This window comes from Fukomys damarensis, unplaced genomic scaffold (assembly GCF_012274545.1).
Source record: "Fukomys damarensis isolate Sample0158 unplaced genomic scaffold, DMR_v1.0_HiC HiC_scaffold_34, whole genome shotgun sequence".
NCBI lineage: Eukaryota > Metazoa > Chordata > Mammalia > Rodentia > Bathyergidae > Fukomys > Fukomys damarensis.
The window spans coordinates 21,509,731-21,524,846 of NW_022900946.1; the positions used below are offsets into that span (position 1 = coordinate 21,509,731).

Genomic DNA, 15,116 nt, shown 5'->3' on the forward strand with positions numbered 1-15,116 from the left:
AAAAAAAAAAAAAAAAGATAAACTATTTCCTAGGAGCTAGGGGTACCTCAGGGATAGAGTGCCTGCCTGCCTAGCTTACACAAAGTCCTGGGTTTGAGCCCCAATACCACACGCACAAATTCTCTAGATATAAGTGGGGTAGGGTACACTGTGATTGGTAGGTCACTCCACTTTTCTTTCCAAGACTGTGTTAAACTGATGATACATGCCTTTGTGGAAGGCTGCTTTAAGGCTCATGTTTTAGATGCAAAGAAACTCAGCTGCCATCCATTCAGAAAGAACCGGCCCTCTTCAGGGCCTGTAAGCCACTAAAAGTTAACACAATACAGAGGTTTCTTCTGGCCTCATGAAAAGTGACCAACTCAGCTAAGGCCATCAGTCAGTCCTCTGCTTCTCACTGGCGCCCCCATGCCCCATGCCCCAAGCCCTTTATCATGAGCCCCTGAGCTCAGCCTCTCTAGGAGGAAGTGATTTTGTGCCTTCATTCAGACCACTGAACCATGGATGACTGGATGGTAGATGCACCTGTGTCTCCAACTTCTGCACAGTCCTCAAAGCCATCAGGCTGCCCTGAGCCTCACCTGGGGAACAAGATGTGGAGCTAGATGGAAAGGTCTTGCTACTTCGAAGGGCAGACTGGTTTCGAGGACAGCGAGGGCTCCGGGAGCTGATGGTTACCACCTTCCCTGGGGGAGTTGCTGACTGCTCCTCTTGGGCAGGCCTCACTGAGGCATTTGCTTCTGGAGTCTGAATAGAAATGGTCAAGAAATGTGTAAATTTACCAGGCATGGTGGTGCATACCTATAATTCTGGCACTGTGGGAGGCTGAGGCAGAAGGATCACAAGTTCAACTCACCTGGACAAATACTGACTTAGTGAGACCCTGCCTCAATATTAAAAAAAAAAAAAAAAAAAATTAAAAATATCTGGGGATCTAGTTCATTGCAAAGTCCTGGTTCATTCTACAGTACCTGGGCAACTGAAGGGATAACATTAGCATGAGAAAACCAGCTTTGACACAAGCACTCCGAATTGGGGGTATGAGAATGATTAAGAATTTGGAAGCTGGCTTGGCCTGATTTCCATGATAGCAAACATCAGGGGTCAACAACACACGACCTTGGCATTGCCCAAAGTTACTCAGCAATTTTGCCAATTTTAAAACTTACCAGATGAAACAAAGTAAAGCAGCCAGTAAGTAATGAAAGCAACCTCTACCTTTCTCAGGAGAGCCCCTGTGTATCTCCACTACTTGGACATAACTGTGATGACCAGCGGGACAGTCTGACACATAATCAAGGAATAGGGCCCAACAAGCCTGGGTTTCACTTACTCTGAGCAGGGCACAAACTGCAGAGAGGAGGCTATGAATGACAAACTGACAATACCTTGCTTTTTAAAAAACTACAGTAAGAAGCCAGTGTAAGATAATTACAGTAGCCTCTTCTGTCAAGAGTCCAGAGGGAGGAGAAACAGGTTTACTCCAGAGAGGAAAACAGAGCACACGAGCATTTTGCTAAGTCAAAGACTCACCCTCACAAATGTTAAGAGAACCCTGCAGAGACCGCTTTGGAGTTTTAGGGTCTTGCAGAGCTGCTCCACCCTGTAACTCCACCTATTTTTCCCCTGGTGCCTTTACCACTCCTGGGAAAACTTGGTCAAATGTTCCAACTCTCAGCTCTTCGCCTCCTCTGTCCTCAGCACCCAGCACTGAGGCCCTGCCTTGCGTCACCTTACCTCTGTATGCTGAAACTCTGTCCTAACCATGTGCAGCTCACAGATTTCTCAGGAGCTCACAGTCAGTGGGCCATACCCTAGAACCTGCATTTCTAACCAGTTTTAGTTGACACTGAGGTTCCTGGCATCAACCCACTCCGGGCACCTCAGTTGAGCTTCCTGCTCACCATTATCCATAATACTGTGCCAACGTGCCCTGCCAGGACTCCTAAGTGTTCCAGATCTTCCACTGCTGCCCCTAGGGCACATCAGCCATGCCACATCTCTCCACAAAAAGCTGCCCTTGAAAAAGTCACAGTTCACTCACCTCAACAGCCCTACAACCTGGCCAGTTTAAGGGTCATCTTACACTACTAAAGTGTGGTCACCATCACCACTATATGCCTGGCCTTAGGGGTTCCTTTGCTTTGAGGCTCGTCACACTTTCCTTGGGATTCCTGTGAAGCAGAGCCAAGTCCACTCACCAGCTTAGGGTTGACCTCCGTGGAGATGAGCTTCAGGAGGCAGCTCAGGAGGCGCTGCTCATGGAGGGTGGTGGGTGGGGAGCCAGGGCGGGGGGCCTGGCCCTGCCCTCCAGGGGACTGGCCCTCAGGGCCTAACACAGCCAGCCAGTCATATTCGAGTTGCAGCTTGCTTGGCTTGCCCATCATGAGGTAGACTTCGGCCAGCGTAAGGCTTTCAGAGGTCTGCAGGCTCCAGCCCTCCTCACGTAGCTGCTGAGCCAACCGGCTGGCAGGGATCTCCTTTGGGGGCCTGGAAGTAGACTGTCCCTGAGGTGGCAGAGGCTCTAAGGGGCTCCCTTTCTCCTGGGGCTCCTCTGAAGGTGTGTCTGCTGGCTCTTTAGTGCAAACATCCAGTAGGAGTCTGGGGCCAGGGCCACACTGAGGATCTGGGCCAGAGGCAACAAGGTTGGCAGCCTCCTTGCCACTGGAGGCAAGAGTCTCTGGGGAGGTAGCTCTGCCCAGAGAAGGCTGCTCACTCCTGGGCCGAGCATCCGCACAGCGGCACTGCTCAGGGATGATGAGGTCCTGACAGGACTTCAGGTAACGGGGTAAGGGGTCGAGGAGTGACAGCTCGTCCTCCAGGTCTGAGAGCTGGCCGCAGGCACACAGCAGGGACCCTGGTTCTCGAGCAGGACCATCCCCACCCTCTGTAGGAGGCGCTGCAGGGATCTTCTCGAGATGCAGCAGGGAGTCCTGGTGCCCTGGGGAAGGCCTGTCGGGAGCATCCGGGCTGCTCAGACTAGGGGTGGCCCCCTCCCCAGGGGCACTCTCGGGGGAACTCTCTCCAGAGCTCTGTGAAGTGTCAGTGGTGGGAGGGGGCCGCCCCCCACCCTTGCCCTCAGTGCTGCCCCTTGGGCACTTCACCTGGCCCCGGGCTGTGCCCTGCCCACTCTGGATACCCAGGATTTGGGCCGGAGGCAGCGAATGGGTGTCCTTGGCACTCTGCTTGCAACGGCCACCCTCCTGCCAGTGCACTGTGCAGAAGGCCTTGGAGTGCACCACACGGGCCACACCAGGCAGCGGAGTCAGTGTGCAGTTCTCTCCTGGGAATAGATGCAGTGTCACCTTCTCCTGCATCTGAGCAGGGTTCATACCCTGCAGCTGCCCCTCTTCGAGGGTCTTCCGCTGGGTGCACTGTCAAGGAATAATCCCCACCATCTGTACCCTGGTCAAAACAGTCAGAGGCAATGGGCTGTAGACCTATTCCATATGGTTGAGCCCTCAATAGGATCCATACCTACCTTTTGGCATCACTGGGGCTCAGATGTGCCCTGATTCCTGACCTTGGGACTTCCCTTAAGCCACAAACAAAAAATGCCAGCCCAACAGTCAGCCAAGAAAACAAAGGTGTCTGGGCTATGCCTGGGTCATATGACACAATCTGCTAGCAGGGTGATCTGGCCACACCCCATAGGTTATGAAGACCTGCCCATGGCTGAGTTTTACCACTGCAAGGTCAGAGGTGGCACTCCACACCAAAATCCAGGGGCAAAGGACTTCCACAGGACTTCATAACAATGACAAGGACTCAAAAGCGAGACACTTCTCAAGAAGGAGCAGCTACAGAGTTTGGAAGGTTTGCTTTAGCCAGAAAAAGATACAATTCGCACTTCATGGAGTGCCCACTTCTGTTTCAAGAACTCAATGAGACTGGAGACCTTTCTATGCAGCTCCACGATCATCCTATGGAGTGACAGAGAGGAAGCTATTAAAAAGGTGTAAGAGTCCTGGGATGATGAGCCATGGCTGCCCACACAAAGGACATGTGGCAAAGAGAAGTAGGGCCTCAGACGAGGCACCAGGGAGGTCCACCAACAGGAACTCAGCTGCTTTTCCTAAAAAATAGCACTGTCTGTTAAAATCACAACAGATTCACATGAAGCTACCAGAAATAACACAGAAAGGACAAGGTATGGTGGTGACACATGCCTGTAATCTCAGCACCCGATAGGATGAAGCAAGAGGACTACTGAGTTTGAGGCCTTAGTGAGTCCAGGGCCAGCCTGAACTACATAATTAACGAAGCTACCAGAAATAACACAGAAAGGACAAGGTATGGTGGTGACACATGCCTGTAATCTCAGGACCCGATAGGATGAAAGCAAGAGGACTACTGAGTTTGAGGCCTTAGTGAGTCCAGGGCCAGCCTGAACTACATAATTACACCATTAAAAAAAAGAAGTAACACAGTGATCCATGTACCCCTTCACCAGCATGAGAACTCAGCCAGGATATGAATGTTGGTCCCGCCACCACTAATCTCTTAGTGTCTTATGCTGTGTTTGATTCTGTTGATATGGAATGTATAGAACAGGCAAATCCACCGAGACAGAAAGTAGACTGGGCCTAGCGGGGAGTGAGCATTAGGGAGCGATTGCTAACAGCACAGTATAAAATAGAGAAGACTGCACAACATTATAAACACAACAAATGCTGCTGAACTGTGTAAAACTTTCAGGTGACTATGGTTCATTTTAGGCTGTGTAAACTTTTCCTCATTTAAAAAAATGTGTAAATGGAAAATGGTAGTTTTGCCCCATGCATAAATTAGACACAAATCTTTGCAGAGTTGGAGAGATAGGAATGCTGGAGGTTCATGGGTCTATAGTCACTCAACCTTATCACGACACCATCTCACAGCTGCCATATGCTGTCCAAGACCCCTGCTTAGGTGTAAAGCTGCAGCTTAGTGCTTCAAGGCCCAACAGTTACTTTGATCACCCCTATAACAGTGCCATCTTCAGACCTTGTTCTCACTGGACATGGTGCACACTTGTAATCCTAGCACTCAGGAGGCTGAGGCAGGAGAATCACTGAGAGTTCAAGGCTGGTCTGGGCTACATAGTGAGTTCAAGGCCAGCCTGAACTACATAGCAAGACCCTGTCTCAAAACACAACAAAAACAACAAAATGCAAAACAGACCCTGTATGTCCTCTGGTGATGTCAGAGGTCTGGGCTAAGACTGGCTTCTTACCAGAAACTTCCTCAGGCAAATGCAAATACAAATACTGCAGGGTGTATGTCACCCTCCCCACTCCCTTCCCCAGAAGGCTATATCACCTGAGTCGTGGGTTCTGGGCAAGGCTCTGCACTCGGGCCCAAGCATGGTTGTTCCGTGGCTGTAGCTCTACAGGGACTTTCAAGGGCAGGCGCACTGGCTTTTGGTCCTCTTCATCACTCAGGCCTGCAAAATGAGAGACCATGAACAGTCTAGCACAGATTAAACTTGGGGCAGAAAGCAAAGTACTTCACTGAAAACCAACAGGATGAAAGAGGTGCAGGCATGCTGTCTTGTGACTAGACACAAAGACATGAGAAAACCCACAGCTAGGGAAACACTCAACGTGGTCACTTGTACATTTGCCAAAACAGAGCCATGGAACAACCAGAGAGGCTATGAGACCCATTCCCACAGGGAGATTAAACTTGGGGCAGAAAGCAAAGTACTTCACTGAAAACCAACAGGATGAAAGAGGTGCAGGCATGCTGTCTTGTGACTAGACACAAAGACATGAGAAAACCCACAGCTAGGGAAACACTCAACGTGGTCACTTGTACATTTGCCAAAACAGAGCCATGGAACAACCAGAGAGGCTATGAGACCCATTCCCACAGGGCTGACCCATCTATCAGAGTATTGACCCATCTATCAGAATGCTGCATGGCATCTGAGCTAAGCTTGACTCACTGAACGGACATGAGCCTTCAAATTCAACGACTGTTTATTCACATAACTGGGATGAAGCATGGCTAGGCAGAAAGCAACTGCAACAGCTCAGCTATCCACCATGAAATGGGACAAAACCACTACATGAGCTACACACCATGTCAGCCTTTCCCTTGGTTACCTACCATCGGGATCGCAGAGTTTCTTTAGTGCACGACACATGGGTGCTTTGATCCGCAGGTTTCTCCCTTTGTAACGTACTGTGGTAGCCCTGAGAAAAGAGTTTGGAAGAGATGCTGAGGTCTCTGAATGGTGAAAGTGAGGAAAGGCCAGTGTATCTGAGACAGAGCAAGTGAGAGCAAGAGAAGCCCAGGCAAGTGCCAGCCCCAAGCAGGTTCCCACACTGTCCCAGGATATAGTCACCCTGGATGGTAGGCAACACTATGCCTCTAGATGTCTGATACTTCCCCAACCAGAGGACGACTGCTGTTTACAGAAAATGCATCATCTCCTCTCAATCCAATAAGTTATGTGGCACAAGCTGCTGCTCCATCCCTTTAGCTACCACTCTAAAGCTGGGCAGACAGCTGCCTTTCTTTCCACCAGCTCCATTTCCATGCATTTCTACTACTTGGAACCTCAGAACAGAAGCTATCAAGTTACCATACACGACCTCTATGTGAGTTCTCAGTCTACCTCTATATAACCTCTATGTGATCTTTTTTTCCCAGTGCCAAGAATTGAACTCAGGACCTTGTGTTTGCTGGGCAAGTGCAGCACCACTAAACTAAATCGCCAGCCTTTCTATGTGATCTCTTCATGACCACCTCACCACATCAATGTTGTACCCTATTTCTCAGGCAGACAGAGTACCAGTGGCCACAGTGGGATGTTACAGGGTCATGTTTGGAGACTTGAGGCTCCAAATCTGTCTGTCCGAGGTGTGGTGGATGAATTACTATGTGGATACTGAAATGAATGTGAAAGCAATTAGAACAGTTCCTTCTAAAAAACAGAGCTGAAATGATTTTGAAATGGTCAACAAATAGGCCACAAGAGATTCAACAAAGGTAGGTCTTTTCAGGTATGATGGCACATGCCTGTAATCCCAGCACTCAGACCCCGAGGTAGGACTGCAAGTTTGAGGCCAGCATTTCTAGTGAGTTCAAGGCCAGCCTGAACTACAAAGGCAGATTTTGTCTCAAAATAAACATGATCTTTTTGAAAAGTAACAGCAAAATGAGGTATGGGGAAGATGGCTAAGACTGGGTCTGATCAGACTCTGAAGCCTTGCTACTCTGGGCCCTGTCCTGCTCACTTTAAAACTGAGAAGCAAAACTGGATTTACCTTGACTGGAGTTTCTGACCTGAGAACAACATGAAACCCCAAGGTATGGATCTCCACAGAAGAAAAGGCTTTGGTGGTGGAGTAATGTGGATTTGCATTTTACAAAATACAGTATGTATGCCTACTATAGCTTTCTGCTTCAGCCAAGTTTTCTGACTGACCTATTCCCAGTTGTGATCATGTCTATTAAGACAGCTTCTTCTATATTTGTTCAATTTCTGTAAAAACTCTGTTAAAAAATTAATAGCACAGGGCCGGGGATTTAGCTCAGCGGTTACTGGTGGCCTGCCTTGCAAGCGCAAGGACCTGAGTTCAATCCCCGGTACCAAAAAAATAAATAAATAAAAAATAATAGCACATATACTAGCAGAGTATGATTCTAAAGATATGCAAAAATTTCATATTACATCTCTACAGTTTTATATTTGTAGCTGTGTAATTATAAATGAAAATTTCTTTTTTATTAGTGAAGTACTTGTTTGGGATAAATAATGAATACATTTGTGGGGAACTGGTACATATGCAACACTGCACGAGTGGGGTAGCGCCTCCCTACATAGTTCAGGCTGGTCTGAACTTACTATGTAGCTCAGGATGGCTTAGAACTCACAGTGATCCTACTGCCTCAGCCTCCTGAGAGCTGGAGTTACAGGCCTACACTGCCATAACTGGATCACATATTGCCTCTCAATTCTTTTTCTTTTCCTTCTTCCCCTCTCCCTCCATCCTTAAGATTCCCTTCTCATCTCAGAAAGATCTATATCCCTGTTTCTTACCATCTAGCTTTTATTTTGCTCTTTAAATTATTTATACTTTGAGATACTCATGTAAGAGAAGCCATACAATTTATAAATGTAACTTCCCTAAGGAAAAATTCATTAGGATGCACATGAATTTTTTGGCAAGGGTAATGGGATGAGTTTGCACTATCTGAAAATCTTAAGAAAATGTATTTATGAAACATTCCACAACTTTCATTCTAGTTCCTGCCAAGACTCAATAGGGCAGTTTGTACAAATAAAGCCTCAGGGACCCGATGCTGGAACAGGTATACAGCTGGACCCTAGGCACTCTTCCCAAGGTCTATGGCTCCTAGGGTCAGACTCTAAGCCTGTGGGAGATGCTGGGATGGCCAGAGGTATGGCAATGCCATGTTCTGCAGATAGAAAGGCCAGTATATCCATGAGCGCTCAGAAGATTCTGGGCAAGAGTGCAGACCAAACACCTGGGGTTCAAGGAACAGGGAGAAAGACCTGATGGGATCAGTGTTGGATAATGGCTGAGGGACATGGCAGTCACCACTGAGGGGGTACCATTATCAGATGAGTACCCCATATATGTAGAATTCCAGACTGTAGCAGGTACTGGCTGGGCTGGTCTTACAGTGTGATTTGTTGGCCTGAACAAGGGGAGTTATGAGAGGGTTAAAGTGGGACGTATGGCCAGAATGGCTCAGGCCATCTGCAAAGCTTCCAACCTTTCAACCAGGCAAGGTGGCAGAGCAAGGTACACTGGGGGCACAAAACGTGGAAGCTCCCAGGTAGTGAGATCTGCAACTAAGGTGCAGACATGAGGGATGAGTAGGACTCTAGAGTCCTTCACCCAGGAAAAGTGACAGGGACCCCAGGAGTCATTTACTAGCCACAAGACAGGCTAGAGAGACAGGAAGGTCTGGAAGACAGCACTAGGGTGACCCCAGATTGCACTATGGGTTCTTACAGAACTGGAAAGAAGCTCAGGGTGCTGACAGATCACCGTCTGTCAGGAGGCTGTCAGATGTCAGAATAAGGAAGACTTAAAGGCCAAGTGCAGAGTCAGTGCATGACAGTGCACAGGAGATACTCTGTGAGGGCGCAGGTAAACTATCTTCACAGAGCAAGTCCTGATACAGGTAGCATCTCTGCAGCAGAAAAAAGCAACTAAGGCCGAGCAGGTAACAACTGAACAGGCAGGGGTCTGGCAGCTTGTGATGCCCTAAAATCATTTGAGCTATGGAAGATAGGAGAAAAAAGGAAGAAGAACAGAAAGCCAGACTGATCGTGGGGTCTGGGACAGAAGTATCAGCAGGCGAGAGAGGCTGGAAAGTCTTTGGAAGTGGTCCAGGAGACCAGAGGAAACACAATGGGAAAGAGAGGCTTTGTAGAGGACAGGGAACCAGCACGTACAAACACACAGAGAAGGGAAGGAGGAAGCAAGACTGGGGCCACTTTCACACCTGGGCTTTCCCACTTTCTTGGGAACAAAATGGGCACCTGAGAGGACAGTAAATTTTAATTCTGAGGGTCCTCATTGAGAAAATGGAAAAAAGCTGCACACATTTTAACTTTCGAATTTCACTGAACAAATGTGAGTATTCAAAAGCTGCAAACACAATGTCGTAATACTTATACTTACCCAACCTGAATGAGTTCATTCAACTTCGTTGCATTCTTGTCATCCATACCTTTAAATAGAAGACACATAAATGAGGTCAAGGGGTAGTTAGGAGCAAAAGTATTTGAGTCTTATATAATCATCTTCCACATAGACTCCACCAAACCTTGCCACTAAATACTCAAGGTCTTCCAGAATAAAACCTCTGTGGTAGCTGCAGCCCTTTCCCCAAGGTCATCTAGAAAATTAGTTACCTAAGAGGAACTCCACTAATCCACACATCTCAGCCTGCCTGCAGGTCTCTCTTTAGCCACTTTCTCAAAGGTCCAACTTTTGATCTATCCCAGAAGTTCTCTTTAATCCCTTGCTATTACTAAGCTGCTATTTGGTCTGGAACACTGGTTTTGATGACTGCTCTCTCTAGGTACCATGCTAGGCCTGTGCACAATTTCCTTGCTGGGCTCCACACCCAATGGTGTCCACAAGTGAACCCTCAGGAATCCCAACAACCCCAACAAGGCCTGAAAACAATGAGTCTGACATCTTCACTGTTGGTTAGAGCAGAGTCCCTACTTCCTCTGAACTCACTGCTGCCAAGGAAAGATGAGCAGAAAAGCAAGTAGTAAGAAGCTAGTGGGGAAAAAAAAGAAGCTAGTGAAAGAGTCTAGATGGAGGCACTTGGGTTGCTCACTGCAAAATTCCTTCAGTTCCTTGAACTCTTCTGCATTTTGGGGGCATGGAAACCACAAAGACACAGTCAGAAACAAAGGTGAAATGGTAAAGCAACCAGCCAGACTGAATTCAGACAGAAGAACAATGACCCAGGTAACCACTGATCTCTCAGCAGAAATAGTACAGGCCAGAGACACTGGACAACAACTGTAGTGCAAGTAAAAAAAATTGTCAAATCAGAATTCTACATTCACGAAAATTTTAAGGAAAACAAAGGCTGGGGGGGTGGTCTCCAGGGACTGGGGACTGGGACTGGACACTTCTATAATCCCAGCACTCAGAAGGCTAAAGCAAGAGGATGACTGTGATTTTGAGGCCATCCTGGGTGACACAGTAAGTTCAGGTTCAGCCTGAATTACGAATGAAGACCCAGTCTCAAAAATCCAACCAAACAAAAACCAAACCAAACCAAACAAAAAATCAAAGGCTTTTCAGATAAATAATAACTAAAAGAATTCATGGCTGGTGCAACTGAATGACAAGAAGTGAAGTTAAATTTTTCAAGCAAAGTAAAAGAATCCCAGATGGTAACAGTACTTCAGAAAAGACAGAAGAGCACTGGAAAGGGCAAATCAGCCACCCTTTCTGTGAGCAAGACTTTAGGATGAGGAGCCCAGCTTAGATCTGACCTGTTGGTCAGGAAGAAAGTCCCACAGTCGTGTGTCTGTACAGAAAAAGGCTTGGAGGTAAAGCCTGGGAGGAGGCAATTGAACTGGATCACACAAGCCCTGGTAGACAGGCATGGGACTTTCTGCCTTTGTCTTGGGACTGGGAGGTAAGGCTATTCATCAGTGATCCAGCCCTGGTCAAGTGATCTCTCAGGACAGGACACCAGGGCCAGCAACCCAGCACCTAAGAGGCCCCATCCTGGAAACCCAGGCTCTAGCCAGCGGACCAAACACCAAGCAAAGGGACTCTGCACAAGACCTGTCTGCTCAAGATGGTGAAGGCTGGAAAGCCAGGCATAGGCACTGCCACACGAGGCATGTCACCCAGCAGCTGTGCCCAGCTCACTCCATTTCAAGGCAAATAAATAGAGCCTGTCACTTGTTTCATGAGGGTCCTGCATCATCCACTTCCCTCGCTCCCCAATACCCTTCAAGACCTTTTGCAATTGGTACTTGACATGGTCAGCAGGTAGACATCCTAGGAGAGGACAGACTCAAGTCTGCTATGCAAGGACTCATATTTTTCTGGAGACTCCAAGCAGAACAAGCCATGTCAAGAAAATCTTGCTCTAACCACCAGCTCTCAAATGCATTTTCCAAAGCCCAGAAAGAACAGATCATGCATATGCCTCAGAGAAATGCTACTAGGTCTTGAGTGTACATCCCCAAAAAGAGACATAAAAGAACAAAACAGTCTATACAGGCATACCACCCTGAATGTGCAGAATCTTATCTGATCTAGGAAGTTAAGCAGGGTTGGGCCTGGTTAGTACTTGGATAGAAGACAAAAGAACACAAAAAGGGAAGATGTCTAGGAATCCAAATACGACAAATTGATTGAGTAGTATTGGGGGATTCAGAGGGGTCCAGAGGGAAATAACACCATAGCATGACGGACACTTAGCAGATCCACATGCTAAGAGCCATCTGTGGGCTTCAGATGTGTACAAGCATGTGAGAGTGTATGTTCAAGTGTAAGGTACAGTTGGGCTAGAAGGGACCAACCAGCATACCCAGCAGAACTGGAGTAAGCACAAGCTGAGCCACAGGGGCACTCTGACCAATGAGCCACCTGGCAGAGGAATGGGTATAACCAGAAAGATGGGACACAGGCTTGAATACAGAGGCCCCTGGTCACAGAAGCCAGCGTTACTGTGGGCAATAGAAAGCCATTAAGGTCACAGAAAAGGAACAAATAAGATAATGTGTCCAGAGACTCAGGTAGAGGGCCTAAAGACAGTCAAAGCACTCTTTCCAAGAAGGTTTGGTACCCAATGTGTTATCTGGACTGGAAGCCTTGCAGGGTGGGAAACAGTGAGGACAGAATAGTGGAAACAGGCAGGGACACATGTTGTGCCTCAGTCAGTCAAGGATGCTGCCCATGCAAAATGGAGGCCAAAGGGGTGGGAAAGAAGCCCTCTGGCTTCTAGGAAAGAAAGATTCACAGAGGGAGAACAGAGGCACAGGGACATCAGGGAGTATACCACAGGTCCACAATGAAGACAAGATGAGAAGAGTAGACCCAATCCGGTGGTAGAAGGAACAGGTAGAAAAGCAAGTGAGGGCAGCCTAGGGCATCATCTCCAGTAGCTGCCTCTGTGCTGCTGCCATCAACTATGATGAGGACAAGTGGCCCCAAGACGGGGATGGGAAGGGGGCAGGTGCCCATTCTGAGACCACCAAGGGAGAGGGCAACGGGACTGCTCAGCCTGTGGATGGCCTGAAGCTGCAGGGCTGGGTGAGGAGAGCCACAGAGGAACTGAGATTCAGAAATAAGGAGAGGAATGTCAGCACATGCAACAGTGTGAGGGAAGAGGCTCTAGGGCATGAAAGTCACAGGCAGTCTAGAATGTCTGGAGCCTGAAAGCAGATGACTGGAAAGAGAAGAAGTTAGGAGTCAAGACCTAAGTCTTCACCCAGAGCAGAGAAAACAGCAATGAAGGGCAGAGACTGGAGGAAGAGAAGAGATGCAGGGCATCACAAAGGAGCAAAGAGCCTCCTAAACACAAAAGTGGGGTGGCCCACAGAAGCTACCAGACGGACAATGATCAGATATGAAGAGTGACTGCTCAGGATATGGCCAGAGAAGACACAAGGAGCAGCCAGCAAATACCCATCCTCCCCAGTGCTACAGCCCACTCTGAGCTGTGACACATTAGGTGACCAGGCATGGGCCCTACAATGCCCACTGGATTGGGGCCTAGGGAGTCACAGAAGAAGCACAGGCAAGGATGAGATGCATAGGCCACAGATGCCCTGCAAAGTTCAGAGCATCCCTACCAAACACCCACACAGAGTTGTTCTAGAGGAAAACTGGTCACTGAGAAACTAAGTGCAAGGACCTGAGTTTGATCCCTGGTACCAAAAAAATAAATAAATAAAATAATGATAATGATGATGATGATGATGATGATGATGATGATGATGATGATGATGATGCCAGGGCCAGGGATTTAACTCAGTGGTGCTGCTGAATGCCTTGCAAGAGCAAGGTCTGGAGTTCAATCACCAGTACCAAAAACAAAAAACAAAACAAAAAAACCAATGACATCAAAGATCGAAAACTAGGATGGGGGCTGGGGATTTAGCTCAGTAGCACCGCACCTGCCTTGCAAGTGCAAGTTCCTGAGTTCAATCCCCAGTACCAATCAAAAAACAAACAAACAAACAAGAAAACTAGGATGGGTTCTTGGTTGAAAGTTCTCAGGGAGAACCAGAGTCACATGTGGCACAACAGCCTTCAATAGAAGCCCTGACCAATGTCTGAGAACATTCTGAGAAATTTAAAAATGGGTAGGAATTTAGGCAGATTGTTGCACTTGCTTGATAGAAATGTGTCATTGAGACAATGGGATGTGGTTTTATAGCATGACTTTGTTCTCAGGTGATGGAGGCTGCAGTCTCTAGGGTGTGATATAAGGTCTTACAGTTAAATGGCAGAGGAAGAAAAACTGGAAAATGTGTGTGAATGTGTGTGTAGAAAGATAGTAAGCAAATGTGACCAACGTTAACCACTGGTAAATCTAAAGGAAGGCATTTCATCACATGCTTTTTCAATTATTGTCATCAAAATGTTTTCAAATAAATGTTTTCAAAAGGGAAAGTAAGTGATCCTGAACACTAAGGATCGGAGGTGACAAGGGCAAGGGGAGCCTGAGGACAGGCAGGGTACTCACAGCCCCCAATCTTCTTGCGCAGCTCGCCATAGCAGATGAGGCCATACAGCTCCTGGGATGACTTCTTCAGCCCTCGTGAGAACACTGGAAGATGAGCGAAGGAAAGAACTTAGGATGGGGGTACAGATACCCTGCAGGTACAACCTGTGTACACATGAATGACACTAGGTAGCATTTCCAAGCAGGTTCAGGCAGATTTTCTGGTTGATCATGGCACTTTGGTCATGCATGATGCAAAACCCGGGGGGAAATGATAGAGAACACACAGGAAAACGGTGCTGTTTTTGCAATTTTCAAAATAAAAATCTAAACAAAAATGACAGGTACGGCTTTTACATTACTGATGGGTAGAGCAAATATCCTCAGAAGAAAATGGATCATTCAGCACAGCAGGTTCTCACAGAGAAGAGGAAGAGGAGGGTGTAGACATAAGAGCATAGTCACACCTGTTCTCTAGCTCTGCCATGCAGAGTTCCCTCAAGCAGCAAGTGAGGTGGCAACCTAAACCCTCACAAGTTTCCACCTCCCTGTATAACCTAACCTCCCTGGCTAACAAGGCAACCAGCTGTAGATACCACCAAACCCCTAGCTGGTATCCACCTCTCTATCTTCAGTAATGGGACAGGCTTTATGCAGGAGGCAGACAGGATACAACATATGCAGCTCAACATGATACCAATTAAGTTCTGGGCTTTGAGGAAGGAGGTTGTGGAGACTCTAGCAAGCTTCTTCAAAAGGCAGAATTGGGGCAGGTGCTGCCATGTGGCTCTATCCTAGATACTAGTAGCACACAATGACACTAGAACAGCAAAGCAGAGAGGAGGCGCCAGGTCCCTACTGCGCTGAAAAGCAGTCCCCAGGTACTGGGTGGGAGAGAGAAACTTTCCATGCTAGCCACTGTTCTCTTGAAT

General features: G+C 47.7%; 1 protein-coding gene across 4 annotated transcripts in view; it reads right to left on the bottom strand.

Moving 5' to 3' along the window:
• Nucleotides 1-15,116, bottom strand: part of Cramp1 (cramped chromatin regulator homolog 1) — a 57,453-nt gene that overhangs the window by 14,791 nt on the left and 27,546 nt on the right. For all 4 annotated transcript variants that reach the window (XM_010620502.2, XM_010620498.2, XM_010620500.3 and 1 more), the window contains exons 5-11: nucleotides 14,206-14,289; nucleotides 9,651-9,699; nucleotides 6,094-6,179; nucleotides 5,302-5,425; nucleotides 3,842-3,923; nucleotides 2,202-3,365; nucleotides 582-747 (exon numbers count right to left, since the gene is read on the bottom strand). In XM_010620502.2, the coding sequence (XP_010618804.1) occupies nucleotides 582-747; nucleotides 2,202-3,365; nucleotides 3,842-3,923; nucleotides 5,302-5,425; nucleotides 6,094-6,179; nucleotides 9,651-9,699; nucleotides 14,206-14,289 (1,755 nt within the window). The remainder of the gene's footprint in view (nucleotides 1-581; nucleotides 748-2,201; nucleotides 3,366-3,841; nucleotides 3,924-5,301; nucleotides 5,426-6,093; nucleotides 6,180-9,650; nucleotides 9,700-14,205; nucleotides 14,290-15,116) is intronic.